At 44.3% G+C, this 14,803-nt stretch overlaps 1 protein-coding gene across 6 annotated transcripts in view; it reads left to right on the top strand.

Moving 5' to 3' along the window:
• LOC308186082 (protein scribble homolog) overlaps positions 1–14,803 on the top strand; it is a 28,928-nt gene that overhangs the window by 6,660 nt on the left and 7,465 nt on the right. For 2 of the 6 annotated variants that reach the window (XM_080574999.1, XM_080574996.1), the window contains 6 exons: positions 4,586–4,627; positions 4,723–4,780; positions 7,470–7,577; positions 9,039–9,086; positions 9,332–9,491; positions 10,895–11,063. In XM_080574999.1, coding sequence (XP_080431125.1) covers positions 4,614–4,627; positions 4,723–4,780; positions 7,470–7,577; positions 9,039–9,086; positions 9,332–9,491; positions 10,895–11,063 — 557 coding nt within the window. In that variant the 5' untranslated portion in view covers positions 4,586–4,613. Of the gene's footprint in view, positions 1–791; positions 860–3,662; positions 3,696–4,585; positions 4,628–4,722; positions 4,781–5,492; positions 5,619–7,469; positions 7,578–9,038; positions 9,087–9,331; positions 9,492–10,894; positions 11,064–14,803 lie in introns of those variants that run through there. The other 4 variants (XM_080574997.1, XM_080575000.1, XM_080574995.1 and 1 more) reach the window with 4 other exon arrangements.

The following is a 14,803-nucleotide window of genomic DNA, read 5'->3' as shown; positions in this document are numbered from 1 at the left end:
TTTGTGTGCATGCACATGCGCACACGAAACATCTTTCTGGGGAAGAGGATTGTTCTGATTAAAGGTAATTTTCCCAACAGAGGGGGGAGGAAAAATGACCAAGCAGGCAAACAGCGCAGCTCAAATGCTGTTTGAGGCTGACGGCTGATTAAAGCCACAGTGCAGCAGATGACTTTGCCTAGCAAACAGTGAGTCTACAAGTATCTTCCGTGACTCGAGGAATCATAAGCTACTGTAGAGAACTTCATGTTAGTGAAGACTGCAGTGCTTGCTGGGAGTTTGTGTACACAAAGTATTCCAGCTGTGACAAAATGGAGCTTTCTGTGGGCTTGATTGTTCTGATAAGAAGTCAAGATAATTAGCCTCGGAGCTTGGAGAGTTTGGGATATTGACACTTCTGGGTGATCAAATGGTCAATGTGTGTAAAATGACGTGCAACGTAAGAGTGATGTTACAGTGTTTCTCAATTTGTTTTTTTCTTCTCTCTGATTCTAAGTTAATTTAGCCATTTGTGCTGTTCTAACCTTTGCAGTGGCCACTCGTGCAAAGTTAATTCTGAGAGATGAAATTCTGGCTGTGTTTAATTGTATCCTTTAATAATAGGGTTTTGTACAGGAAACTGGATATTTCAACATGAGTATGTGAGGAACGACAGAGGGTAACTAAAAAAAAATATTTCAATTTTAAGAAGTCTTTAAGCCGAAGTGTTTCTAGATCCTGTTCTCAAGGTTTTTCCACATTTGTGAGGTTTAAACAGTTGCTTTGTGCATTTCAAGCTTATTTTTTTCTAGGAAGTAGAAGAATCTAGGCTAAACACAGCTCACAAGTGAAGGTCTGTGAAAGCACCGAAAACTGGAATGTAAGTGGAAGCTTCTTGTTCTCAGTGTTACATCCAGTCCATAGGATAGGCTTTGTGGCACAGCAGTGTCAAACACACTGATTTATCTTGGGTTTAGAAATGACTCACAGTGAACACATCTGTTAAGTAACTGAGAGAGGGAGTTAGGAGAATCTTATCAAGTAGAGAGAGAGCGCTGACGGCATTAAACTAGGATGCTACTTAGTGTCTTTGCTAACTATGGTGCGTTGTGCAAATTACCTAAAGCAAGAAGCCTTGGGCCCCTTACCAAGGTCAGTCTCCTAATAAGAGAGTGAGCCTGTCTTAAGAAACTGGGAGAAACTGGTCCTGCAGATGGACAAGAGCCAAGGAGCCACTGAGTCTGTGCAAAGACAAGAGGTCAACTAGCGGTGACGAGGAAGAGTCATCAATCTTCATCCCCATGACCCCCGACGACCACCACCAGAATACACTGCGCAAGCGCAGATGGGAGGAGCTTATGGAAATGACTCCTTGGAACTAATTTTAAGATGAAGCGGGGACAGGTTAGGAATATGTATAGGCGTATTGTGAAACTTCATGCATATGTAACTCTTTGCTGCATATAACCAAGGCAAGTTGTCGCGTCAGGCGCGCACGACTTTGGCAAGACTACCCCCTGTGCTGCCCAGCGCCGAATAAACATACCTACTTCACAATCTTACTGATTGTGGAGTCCATTTTCTGCAAGTCAATATCAGCAACCTGAGCTTGACAAAAGCTATCTACTTTTTTGCTTTGTTAATTTTTAGCCCGCTCAATGAGGTAAATCACATCATCTTGGGGTGAGGTGACCATTAACACTGACAAAGGAGAAGGGTCAGGACCACATGGCTGGGGGTAGTGAATACCGCTGTGGAGCTGTAGTGAGCAACAGCTCACTCCATCTTCTATTGCTTCCTTAGCCTATCTTGCATATTCCTTGATTCTTAGATCCTTTGATACCAAGTGAGCACCAGATACACAGTAAGATTGGGAGAAGATACTATTCATTAAAATAATGGTATTTCAATGCATTCTGTTTCAGCTCCATACATTTATTTATTTGCTTTTTTGACAAGAGATCCTCAGAGGTGTATTTTGGGCTGTTTATCTGCCAGTTTTCTTTGAGATTAAGGTCTTTTTGTCAAGAACTATTCTTGGGGTGAAGATGATACTCCTCATTCTACATTGGAAAGAAATCTAGATATTGCCAGCAACGTGCACTTGCAGCCCAGAAAGCCAACCATATCCTGGGCTACATCACAAGAAGCATGACCAGCAGGTTGAGGGAGGTGATTCTCCGCCTCTACTCTGCTCTTGTGAGACCCCATATGGAGTACTGTGTTCAGCTCTGGGACCCTAACACAAGAAGGACATGGACATATTGGAACGACTCCAGAGGTGATCAGAGGACTAGAGCATTTCTCATATGAAGAAAGGCTGAGAGAGCTGGGGATGTTCAGCCCGGAGAAGAGAAGGCTCCGGGGACACCTCCTTGCAGCCTTTCAATAGTTAAAGGGGGTCTTATAAAAAAGATGGAGAAGGACACTTTGCTCAAGTAGATAATGATAGGACACGGGGGAACGATCTTAAACTAAAAGAGGATAGATTTAGATAGATTTAGACAGATAGATAGATAGAGATAGATTTAGACATTAGAAGGAAAGTCTTCACTGTAAGGTAGTGAGGCATGGGAACAGGTTGCCAGGAGAAGCTGTGGATTCCCCATCCCTGGAGGTGTTCAAGGCCAGGCTGGATGGGGCCTTGGCCAACCTAACCACCTGAGTGGGTGACTTCCCTGCCTATGGCAGGGGCTTGGAGTTAGATGATCCTTAAGGTCCCTTCCAACCCAACCCATTCTATGATTCTGTGATATTAATTTACTCTGAATTTAAGGAACATCAGCTCTCAGTTAAAAAACAAGCACAGGTCTCAAAGGGTGGCCCTGTATCTGCTCACAGAGTGATTTAGGGTGGAAGGGACCTCTGGACTTAAGACTCTGCTTGGAATAGACCCAATTAGATCAGGTTACTGAGGTCCATGTCCACTCAAATTCTGAACACCTTCAGAGATGGACAATCCACATCTTTCTAGACACCATCTCCAACGTTTCAATGTTTGAGTACCGTCACTGCGAGTTTGTTGTTTTGGGTGTGTTTTTTTTTTTTTTTGTTTGGTTTGGTTTGTTTTTTTTTTTTTTTAATTAAACTGGCATTTGGCTAGAATGTCCCTAGTTTCAACGTGTCATGGGCAGCTTTTGTGATACCCCTGATGCTTTTTGTTACGAATTAGTGACTCGAGTTCTTGAAGGCGCTTTGGTGTCACAGTTAGTGAAGCATTAGTCTTGCTAGTGGTATTCTTCATCCGTGTTATGTACATGAGCTTTCTGTCACAATTACATGATTTAATACTTTTTGAATCAAAGCCTTGTACAGCAGTCTCCTGCATGTCAGGTAAGATTATATCTGGTAGATTTAGTTCTCTTTGGACAGTGAATGTTACACAAAATGGAACAGGTCCCCCAGATGATACTGAAGGACATAAGGCAATTAATAGCCTTGGGGCTTGCACGTTTTCTGGGATTTCAGGAGACTGGCCTTCAGGTTACTGCACCAAAGTAGAAATTCCAAGAAATGGCATCTCTAATTCTTTGTCTCCATCTATTTTTAATGTAAATTCATTGTTTTTGACATCTTGTAGTCAAACCAGAATTTACAGGTTTATTTCAGAGCTCAGAGAATTATTCAGAGAAGTCAAGTCCTTTGTCCAGAGGCTGGTGTCGTGATGGTATTGCCTGGCCTTGAGTTCTGCCATCTTCCAATGGGGAGCAAGCAAGGTGGGGGGATGTAGGATCTGTTTGTGGTGGGGTTAGGCGTACGTACAGGGGACGGCAGTGGGGCTTCCTTCATGGCAGGCAGCAAGGACCTCTGACAGAGCACTGATAGCTCTGGGTAATTGCAGTCTCTGTGCTGAGAAAGGTGCTTGTCTAAGCCTCTCATGCAGGAACCCTGGTATCTTCATTTTCTCTCCATTTTCTCCCCTGGCAATCCTCTGGCGTAACCTCCCTCCAGACACCTGCAGCCACTCGGCCTGCTCACCTGTCAGGCAGGGAGACCCGCTTCGTAAGCGCCTGTTGGTGTGCAGTGTGTGCTGCTGCTCTGTGCTGATCTCACCCGGCACCGCTGCTCGTCTCATCTTCCGCCAGCTCTGTGCTCCCCAGCTCTTGGTCTTGGTGTGCACCGTGGGCTCAATGCAGAGAGCAGTGCCCAGAGCAGCCAGCCAAGGCATGAGAGGCTTTTTCCACTAGATACTGATGATATGGCATCTGGGAATGCTTTCTGGCAGAGAAGCTGTGGCACTGATGGCTTTGCTCGAGTGCAGTAGCAAGTGCAGAGTGCCGGGGATGTAAACAAGGGCCAGGATCAGCTGAGCTGGAGCAGAAAAGGAGCGGGTGGGGGTCAATGCATGGAGATGCACAGAGAGCTGTGAGTGCCTTCTCACATCACAGAGGAGCTAGGAGCAGTTCCTCTTGTGGGAGGGCTCTGAACATGGGCTCCCCACCTGAAGAAGGCATTTCAGGGGTTGATATGGGACTTTAGATTTATTTCTGGTACAGGGGAGAGGGGTGTGGGTAAAGAGTTTTGTATCTTTTTATTTGTATGGAGGAGGGTTAGCTAAAGGGTTCTGGCTTGGTCTTCACATTTACACCTTTATTTCTGTTTTCAGGCTTCCATTAATTTCATTTTATCACAGGATGATAGTAAATCAGTAAGTACATCTGTTATGAGACTTTGTTGTAATGTCCCTATGCGTTCTGCAGTGCATAGAGCTTACCTGTTCCTTCTGTGTGTGCTTACTTTCAGCCCTGTAAGTTCCAGTGTTGGCTCTTGTACTCTCCTTCAGTCCTCCACGATACATCAGGTTTGTACAAATGCACTTAAATATTCCTAATTTGATAACTTGATGCAAATGTTCTTGCAGTTTTTATTCCTGGTTACACTTGCAGCTTTCACTCGTGCTTTTTGCTGGATTATTCAAGTTCTGCTCCTAATCTCTTTAGTATGTGATGTTTTGTTCACTTCCACACAACAACCAGCAGTGATGGCATCTAGGTCAAATCTCAGACTTTTATGTCTGCTCTTTGCTCCTATCTGTGCCTGCATTTCTAATTGGAGGCCTAGCTGGTTCTCTGTTCATTTGCACCTCCGGCTTTTGCCAGTACCCATTTATCACTGATGTTTCCCAGCTGTATCTCCCATTCATGGTGCATACATTCTCCCAGCTCCGACATACTTGTGCCGTACCCCTCTGACCATTGTCGCTGCCACTTTTATGGCAGATTCTTCCTTGTGACCTGGGCTTTCTCTTTGTTGTTCCTGTTATCACCTTGACTTGTCTGAATCTCTTTGCCTGTACAAAGTATTTGTACCAGAGGCATTGCTTGGTGTTTGGTGTTTGCTTCAGTAGCTCAACTGAGTTGAACTACTTGAATTGAGTAGAATTGAGCTCAGGTGCATGGATTTGTCTTATTCACTTGCATGCCAGAGACACCTTGCTCCCCTAACTCCTCACCTCTCTTCTGTCTCTCTATTCCTCCGCTTTTTCCCCTACTATGTGATATTGACACAAGCAGACCAAACCAGGTGTCATTCAGCCTCTTTCTCGAGTGCGTCAAAATGTTGCCTCACATAATTCGGAGGACAGGGACAACCCCAGTCCCTTCCAGAAACCTGAGCCCTGCTCCAGTATCCAGAACTCTGTAAGTGGCCTGCAGTTCTTTCTTGCTAAGCTTGTCCTAGGCTGCTCTAGTGCCACTTTTTCTGGTGGGGAGGCTGGACACAGCCTCCCAGTGGTGTCTTTGTAGTTTACAGACCATGTGCCTTAGCTAAAGCTGGTTTTGAATTTGCATCAGACTGGATGCCCTGATTAAGAACCCATACGCTACAAGTAGAGTTATAGTCAATGTGTCCTGTTCAGTTTTCTAACATAAAAGAGCCTCACCAGGCTGCCTTGTGTCTTCACTTATCCATTCAAAAATCTTGCATTGTTGAAACTGAATAGTGGCTGAAATCCTCACAGCACTTAGTTTTAAATCCTTATTTATGAACTGTTGCATTCTGTTGAGGCATAAATCATTCAGAATCTTTTCTGTCAATGTCTTGTATCTTCGAACAAAAGCCAATATCATCTCACTGATAATAAGTTTTTTGATTTGCAAAATAATTGTTTTTTCAAAGATTATTTTTATCTGGGATTTATGTTGATGGGGGAGAAAGATTAGGTATTTTGGTCTTTGCGTTGGTAAGAATTGTCATGACTTGTGCACCTGTATTATAGCTCTTCCCTTTTATTAAAACCTATATGAAATTATAGCAGATTACAGACATTTCTCTGAATAAGTGAAGGGAAGACTTGAGATCAAGGTCTATTATTCTCCAGATTATTGATCCCTGAGTGGGTTGCCACTGGTTTAGGAGGCTATGACCATTAGCCTTGAAGTGTGCAGAACTATGGAACGGTCATTTTAGAAACAGAAGCACAAGAGCCACTGGGGGAAAAAAAATAGATTGAGACTGATAGATCCCTTCCCACAAGGAAGGCTCATTTAGTCATGTGAGAAAAATCTCAAATAATTTTCTTCAGACAGGATCTTCTGCGAAGCTATTTTATTTGTGATTGCAATGGCGGGCATCCTGTCAATTAGGAGCACAGTTTAGTAAACAAATCATAACCTTTTATTCCCAATTACCCGACGCCTGATCGCCTCCCCTGTTTCCTCATTGGCTGAGTACTACAGGTTCACAAGCTACTCGACGCTCCTCTATACCATATATGTACAAGTTTTCTTTTTTTCAACCCTTTAATTTCTCCTTTCTTATGTTTTGAGAACTTGCGATCTTTGTTTTACTGTTCTCACACTGCTCATCCTGTTTTTCTCAAGCTTCTACCTTATTTTGGAACAATGAGGCCTTCTACTCTCCACTTACCTACTTAGCATTTCTCCCTATTATGACTGCACAGCTACCTTTGAATACGGAAAATTAGTTCTCTACTGCAAAAACACAACTTAGTTTCTCACAGTCAGAAGTACTAGATAAAGCCAGGGCTTATCTTCCATTTTCTAGCAGACTAAAATTGGCTAATCAGTTCTAAATAAGGGTCAGTCAACTGTATATCTGCTGTATTCCAGCGTCCAAAGCCCATTGATTCAAATAAGTGCATTCTAGTTGAATTGGCTGGAAATCCTTAAGGATCAAGAGAGCAGTCTGGCACCTTGGCCAAGAGATCAGTCACAAAATTCTGGTGAAGTCAGTGTGGATCTGTACCACCAGAAGTATCAGTCCTCCACCATCCAAGAAATAAAATGAGGCTATGTATATATATAAATAAATAAATATATATATATATATAAAATGAGGCTGCTGTATATAGTGTCCACTGCTCACCTTTCTGTAGAAGGCTGCAGTAGCTGTCCCTTCTGTATTCCAGGCTTTGCAGGCTGAAGGCAGGCTTTTGAGGCAGTTTCCCTCATTTTCTGTTTTTGTTGTTGTTGTTGTTGTTTTTTCTATAAATCTGTGATTCTTTTTATATTCTGTATTTGTCCCTTTAGCCAAAGCCACCTTCACCACCCTCTCCTGACGAGATTCCCATCAATGTCAAGCAAGCATACAAGACCTTTGCAGCAGTACCCTTGTCACACCCTCTGCTCGAGATACAGGTAACTGGTGCTGACTGGGGGAAATGTTGCCCAAACAGTGGAACACACAGAAGATAAAACATTGCAAGTGAGCACGGGAAGTGTGAGGGTAGGAAGGAGGTAGCAACTTGTTTACCCCAAAGAAATATGCTGTGTGTGATGTTGAGGATGAACTAGGTTCATGAGTTAGATGTCTTGACTCATCTTGTATACGGATGATTTCTCAAGTTCTAGCTGCTGTATCATGGTTTAGGAAGCAATTATTGATCCTGAAGTAGCTCACCTTGTATTTTGTACTATTAAATTCAATTATTTTCATCCTCCTCAAAGCAACCTATCATTCCAGGATGCTATTCCAAACCTTTTGAATTTTAACAGTACTTATCTCCATTCAGTGGAGTGGATGAATGAAATAAAGTGCAGAGACCTTTGACAACTCTGCATTTCTGCAAAGCTGTGTTCTGGTCTTTTTTGTCATTCATCAACTTTTTTCATGCCTCCTTGGTTTCTGATTCAAATTTGGCAATGCAAATGTTAACCAAGATTGGTCACAAAACTGGTCTTTGTAGTCTCAAGACTACAGATCTTTGCAGTTCTTTGTTTAAAAAATTATATTATCAAATGAGGGTATTAGATTAATCTTCATTGCACCTGTTCCACTGTACTTTTTTCCATTTATTTTCATGTTGCATTTTCATCCTTGAATGTTTGTCCTAGAGCTTTTTACAATGCTTATATTAGACTAATGACTCTCCTTCTCAAATTGTTTTTGCCTGCTTCTTGATTCTGATAAGATATTAGCTATCTTTTAGACATAAATGCCCACCTAGTCAAACAAGTCAATTAAAAAAAGATCCTTGTTGGACTTTGAGTTTCTTGGGTCTTTTTATTCAGAATTCTTGAAAAGTGATCTGCAGGGGTGAGATTCTTAATAACTTCCAGCAGTTCTCATTTTACCCTTACAGTTTCTGATTTCTGATTCACGGATGGATTTTGTGGATCAATTTCTTCTTTTCCCTGTAATTCTACTCTTCCAATATTCTGTTATTTTATTCTGCTAAATAAGATTTTTTTACTTCCTGATAGTGAAATTTCCACTTCTTAGAAGTAAATTTTACGTAGTTGTATCTTTGATTTAAAGAAAATCTAAACCTCTGTCTTAAGCTAAGCCCTCTGCTCCTGTTTGGTTCACTGATTTCCCTGTAAGTTTCAGTTTCTGCCCTTTTAAAATTGAAAACTTTTGTCACTATCTGTTTTTGTTTATCCCTCAATTAACTTAAATCCTCTTTGCCCACTACTCACAATTGCTGTCTGAAGCTGCCTTGCCTTGTGTTAATTCTGTGACTGTTCTGTGAACCAGTCCATCAGCTGATGTCCCTGACTGCTGCTGTTTTATATTGCATCATTGACACTTAGTTGTGGGAGAGGAGTGATGGTAGAAAACCCTCTTTTTAGAGCGTGCCCACTTCTCTGTATCCTTAGGAGTTGCCTGGTCAGACCAGCACAGAGAAACCTAAAACTGCCCTAGAGGTGAGTTCTGGTGGCTGGAGCAGGAACTAGGACAGGGACTCAAAGAGGATTCAGGCTTTCGGGACTGTGGATGTGGAGACAGGATCCCAGTGCGGGCACACACTGAAGGGCTGGGGAGGAGGAGGAGGGTGTGGGTATGGAGCATGTGAGTGGGGTGGGCACGCACAGGGCACGCATTCAGGGGGGTATGGGAAGAGAGCCTTGGCTTGGTCGCTCTGTGGGCAGTGCTGGTGCATCTCCCACAGGTGCCGATGTCAAGTGGACTGCACAGCCCCGAACAGCGACCCTTCCGTGAGAGGCAGAAGTATTTTGAAGTTGAGGTTAAGCAGCAGCAGATGGATAAGCCTCCCAGGCGTGTCTCCTTGGTAGGAGAGGATGACCCAAAGAAAATGAAGGAAGAAGAAGGTATGCTTCAATCTGTGCGGGGACATTTGGCCTGTTAAGTGAGTCCTACCTCTATGGGAGGCATGAGATAGCGCACACACCAGGAATCCAAGATCTGCAAAAGTGTGTGGGTGGTTATTAAAAAGGCCTGGTAACTGCTTGACATATGTGAACTTTAATGAGTTTATTGGCTGCTCCACTGTTACTGTGTAAAACACAACTTCTAATCGGGACAACTCTGAGTAAAAGAATTAAAAAAAAAAAAAATCTGGGGAAGAGAAATCTCACAGTGAATATTGTCCAGATAATAAATGAAATTTTAGCTTACTCAAGATGAAATATCCCAGTAAAATACTTCAAAATCGTAAGTTACATCCTCTGGATCTCTGCAATTCTAGCAGTTACCCAAAGATTTCTGCTGTTTTGTGCTCCCATTGCCAGCAAACTACAGCTTTAGAAATTTCTAAATCTTGTCATAAAGATCCCTAGTCATGTTTTGAATTAGGCACACTTACTTGCACAAGTGTTCCAGTTGCATTTTCTTATTTTAAAAGCATTTAATAAAAGAGGCCAAGCATCGTTATTACTTTGCAGTTACAGTAGATTGGTCAGAACACCTGCCTGCAGAGAGTAGCCTATTCACAGGCCCCTTTTGTCCCTGTTCCTCTTGCGTCCTGTGCAGCTGCCTGCCTGCCTAATGGTTCCCTTTGACTCGGTGCCAGGAGGAGGGGGTTCCTCAGCACTCCAGTCCTGGTTTTGGCTGAGATAGAGTTGATAGAGTTAATTTTCTTCCTAGTAGCTGGTACGGTGCTGTGTTTTGGATTTAGGATGAGAATAATGCTTAAACATACTAATACTGTAGTTGCCATAGAGCAGTACTTACACTTAGTAAGGGACTTTTCAGCTTCTCATGCTGCCATGCCAGTGAGGAGGATGGAGGTGCACAAGAAGCTGAGAGGGGACACAGCCAGGGCACCTGGCCCAAACTTACCAAAGGGATATCCCGTATGAAGTCATGTGGAACAATAAAATGGGGGGGGGGGGAGGTTTCTGCTGCTCAGGGAGTGTCTGGGCATCAGTCAGTGGTGGTTCTGCATCACGTTTTTGTATATTCTAGTATTCTCTCTCATCCCACTGTGTGTGGGAAGTGAGTAAATAGCTGTGTGGTGCTTAGCTGCCTGCTGGGTTAAACTACAATAAGCCTCTAGGAGTGGAGGCTTATTGACTAGGGAGGGCAGGACTGAGGGAATGCAGTAGAGCTTATTACATCTGAAACATCAGTGGAGTGGAGGAGAAACAAAGGAAATGGTGAAGAGCACAGACTTGAAGGGATGATGAGCATAAGTTCCTGCCCAGAGGCTTCATCCCTGTGGGGTTTTAATGAGTGCCTTGTGGTGTAAGATGAGTCTGTATTATTTTGACAGCTCAAAAGCTGCAGCAGAAACATACCCTTCTTTTGGAAGAAGAAGTGGAAGAGGATGAGATGATAAAACGAGTGCCTGAGGTGAGCATGCAGTCCAGTGTCATCACTGAAGGAGTTGAGTACAAGACTGAGAGACTAAATGGAAGGAGCATCCAGCCTCCAGGAACTCGGTAAGACAAGACTGCTTGCTCAGTGCTACCCACATGTGTCAGAGGTGTCTCAGCATCAGTAGTTTTTCAGGGAAGAGGGCTGGACATTATCTCAGCTTCAACATAAAACCACTCAGTATGGGGTTTTGTTTTTCCAGCTTTTTCTTTTCAGAAGAATACCTTCTTCAGCTCTGTGCTTTGGAATGTAGAGCCATTGACTTTTGGTGATAGCTAACTTGTGGTAAGCCTTGGTGCTGGACCTGGCTTTTATTTTTTAGGGTATTGATTCCTGGTTCTCCTGGAAGGAATACAGGGATGCTGTTCATGTTCGTAGGGAGAAAATTTGTGTGGCCAAAGCCCAACTAGAGTTGAAGCTGGCCATGTCTGTGGGAGACAATAAATAAGGTTATTTTAGATATGTGAACAGAAAAAGGAGAACCAAAGAAAACATAGGTCTGCTACTTGATGGGGAAGGTCTCCTCACAGACAGTGACACAGGCAAAGCAGAGACATTTAATGCCTTCTTCGCCTCTGTCTTCAACACTGATGATGGGCTTCGGGACCCAGGGTGCCCTGAGCTGGAGGACCATGACAGTGGGAATGACAAACTCCCAACCGACCCTGAACGTGTGCGGGATTTGCTACTCCACTTGGATCCATACAAGTCCATGGGTCCGGATGGGATTCATCCCAGGGTGCATAAAGAGCTGGCTGGGACCTCTCTCAATTATTTTTCAACGATTTTGGGAATCTGGAGAGGTCCCAGTAGACTGGAAGCTGGTAAATGTGCCAATTTTCAAGAAGTGTAAGAAAGAAGACCCTAGCAATTACAGGCCTGTCAGTCTCACGTCAGTGCCTGGTAAAACTATGGAGAAGATGATCCTTGAAGTTATTGAAGCGCACCTGGGGGACAATGCAGTCATTGGTCCCAGCCAGCATGGGTTCACGAGGGGTAGGTCCTGCCTAACAAAATTGATTTCCTTTTATGATAAGATCACCCATCTAGTCGATCAAGGGAAACCAGCTGATGTGATCGTTTTGGACTTCAGCAAAGCTTTTGACAAGGTTTCCCATAGGATCCTACTAGACAAAACGTCCAGCATACAGCTAAACAAAAACATGATGCAATGGGTGAACAATTGGCTGATGGGCAGGGCTCAAAGGGTTGTGGTAAATGGGGCCACACGAGGCTGGCGGATGGTCACTAGTGGGGTCCCTCAAGGCTTCATTTTAGGGCCAGTCCTCTTCAATGTTTTTACAAATGATTTGGATGTAGGACTATAAGGTGTTTTGAGCAAATTTGCCGATGACACCAAACTTGGAGGAGTTGTAGCCTCAGCTGAGGGTGGAAAGGCCTTGCAGAGAGATCTGGACAGACTGGAGAGCTGGGCGATCACCAACCACATGAAGTTTAACAAAAGCAAGTGCCGGGTCCTGCACCTGGGACGGGGCAACCCTGGCTATACGTACAGACTGGGCAACAAGACACTGGAGAACAGCCCCGCAGAGAGGGATCTGGGGGTTGTGGTTGACAGCAAGTTGAATATGAGCCAGCAGTGTGCCCTGGCGGCCAGGAGGGCCAACCGTATCCTGGGGTGCATCAAGCACGGCATCGCTAGTCGGTCGAGGGAAGGGATTGTCCTGCTCTACTCTGTGCTGGTGCGGCCTCACCTCGAGTACTGTGTGCAGCTCTGGGCACCACAGTACAAAAAGGACGTGAAACTATTGGAGAGTGTCCAGAGGAGGGCGACAAAGATGGTGAAGGGCCTAGAGGGGAAGACATATGAGGAGCGGCTGAGGTCACTGGGCCTGTTCAGCCTGGAAAAGAGGAGGCTGAGGGGGTACCTCACCACAGTCTACAACCTCCTCGCGAGGGGGAGTGGAGGGGCAGGCGCTGAGCTATTCTCCGTAATCATCAGTGACGGGACCCACGGGAATGGTGTCAAGCTGAGGCAGGGGAAGTTTAGGCTGGACATCAGGAAGAGGTTCTTCACTGAGAGGTTGGTCGCACACTGGAACAAGCTCCCCAGGGAAGCAGTCACTGCACCAAGCCTGTCTGAATTTAAGAAGCGATGGGACTACGCACTTAGTCACGTGGTCTGAATTTTGGGGTAGACCTGTGTGGTGCCAGGAGTTGGACTTGATGAACCTTATGGGTCCCTTCCAACTCGGGATATTCTATGATTCTATGATTAAATCTGTATTAATTTTGATAGTCTCTTTGCATGTTTAAACATCAGAAATTGCAAAGCACCTAGTTCTGGTTCACAAGAACGTGAGCTTCTCTGGCAGCTGAGTTGAAAGCCCAAGCTATTTCTGCCAGTAAATGATTTCACACCCTGCCTACCTGCACAAAGACAGCTTGCCTGGTGCATCTGGCATAACACAGGGGGAATGCTAGCCATGCCGGGTAGCCACATCACCTCTAGGGAAGTGTTTAGTTTCTTCCAGCTCCTGTGCTCATTGTGTTAACAAAGAAAATTCACAATGTCATAGGGGCCTGGGCATATCTATCCCATGAACTGAATAAAGTGCCCACTCTTGGCATCACTTGGAGAAAGGTGTGAGTAGGAACTTGTACTGGAAGACCACTTTAAGCATTTGAAAGCAGACATGGCTCTGCATTCCCACACTTAGGTTCTCTGTTGCCATACTGCATTTCAGGTAACTTAGTTCACTGTTTACTTGCTGAGAGCAATGTAGGGACAGTTTCTTCCAACACTTCCTAAGTTTGGAGTACCCATCTGCCATCTGTTGGGGGTGGTTCTTGTCCTCATCTCTCTGAAGGGTCTCATGAATGCCAGCATTTTTCTCACATTAGTTAAAGACAATGGACAACGACAGAGTGCCTTATGAAGTACTGTGAACTAGATAGGGCCTTAATATCATAGTTAATATTGTGATGTATGTGAAGCAGACATGTACCCATAAATCTAGTAAAACAGAGCCTACTTGATGCTATGAGGCAATGAGGAAGAGGAGAATCAGAGAGCCTTGGCACTGGCTGGCTGCATACAAAAAGAGGTTTATTTTACCAGTGCATTTCTCTGGAGCTGCAGAAAATACATGCCCAGTGAGCATCACCCCACTTAGAATCATAGAATCATAGAATATCCTGAGTTGGAAGGGACCCTTAAGGATCATCAAGTCCAACTCTTGATACCGCACAGGTCTACCCAAAAGTTCAGACCACGTGACTAAGCGCACAGTCCAATCTCTTCTTAAATTCAGACAGGCTCGGTGCAGTGACCACTTCCCTGGGGAGCCTGTTCCAGTGTGCAACCACCCTCTCTGTGAAGAACCCTCTCTTCCTACTTCCTTCCTACTTCTTCCTACTTCCACTTCTTCCTACTCTCAGCACTAGTTGCAGCTCCTCCGCCTGCTGGTCCAAGCATGTCAGTCACAGCACGGACAAAGAGAGAATTATTTCATCATGAATAAATGCTTCTCACAGATTTAGAAATTTCCTCTAATATCTTCCAACACCTTTAAATATGTACAGGTCTCAAGAGTTATCCACAGCAGTGAAACTGAGAAGGAGCCTGAAGACAGAGTAAACATGGCCGTGCAAGTCTAGGGAGGACCTTCCCAACATGGACATACGGAGTGGGTTTTGGAATAGTCATCAGAACAACTACACAAAGACAGGTTTGGATAGGCATCAGCCGGGGGCTCTGTTGGTAATGAAAAGTAACTGAGTTTAAGTAAATGCAGTAAATGAAGGACCAAGGACCTTCCAGACAGACGTTTCACAGTGAGCA

This window comes from Anser brachyrhynchus, assembly GCF_964034855.1.
Source record: "Anser brachyrhynchus genome assembly, chromosome: Z".
Taxonomy (NCBI): Eukaryota; Metazoa; Chordata; class Aves; order Anseriformes; family Anatidae; genus Anser; species Anser brachyrhynchus.
This window is presented reverse-complemented; position numbering and strand designations above follow the sequence as displayed.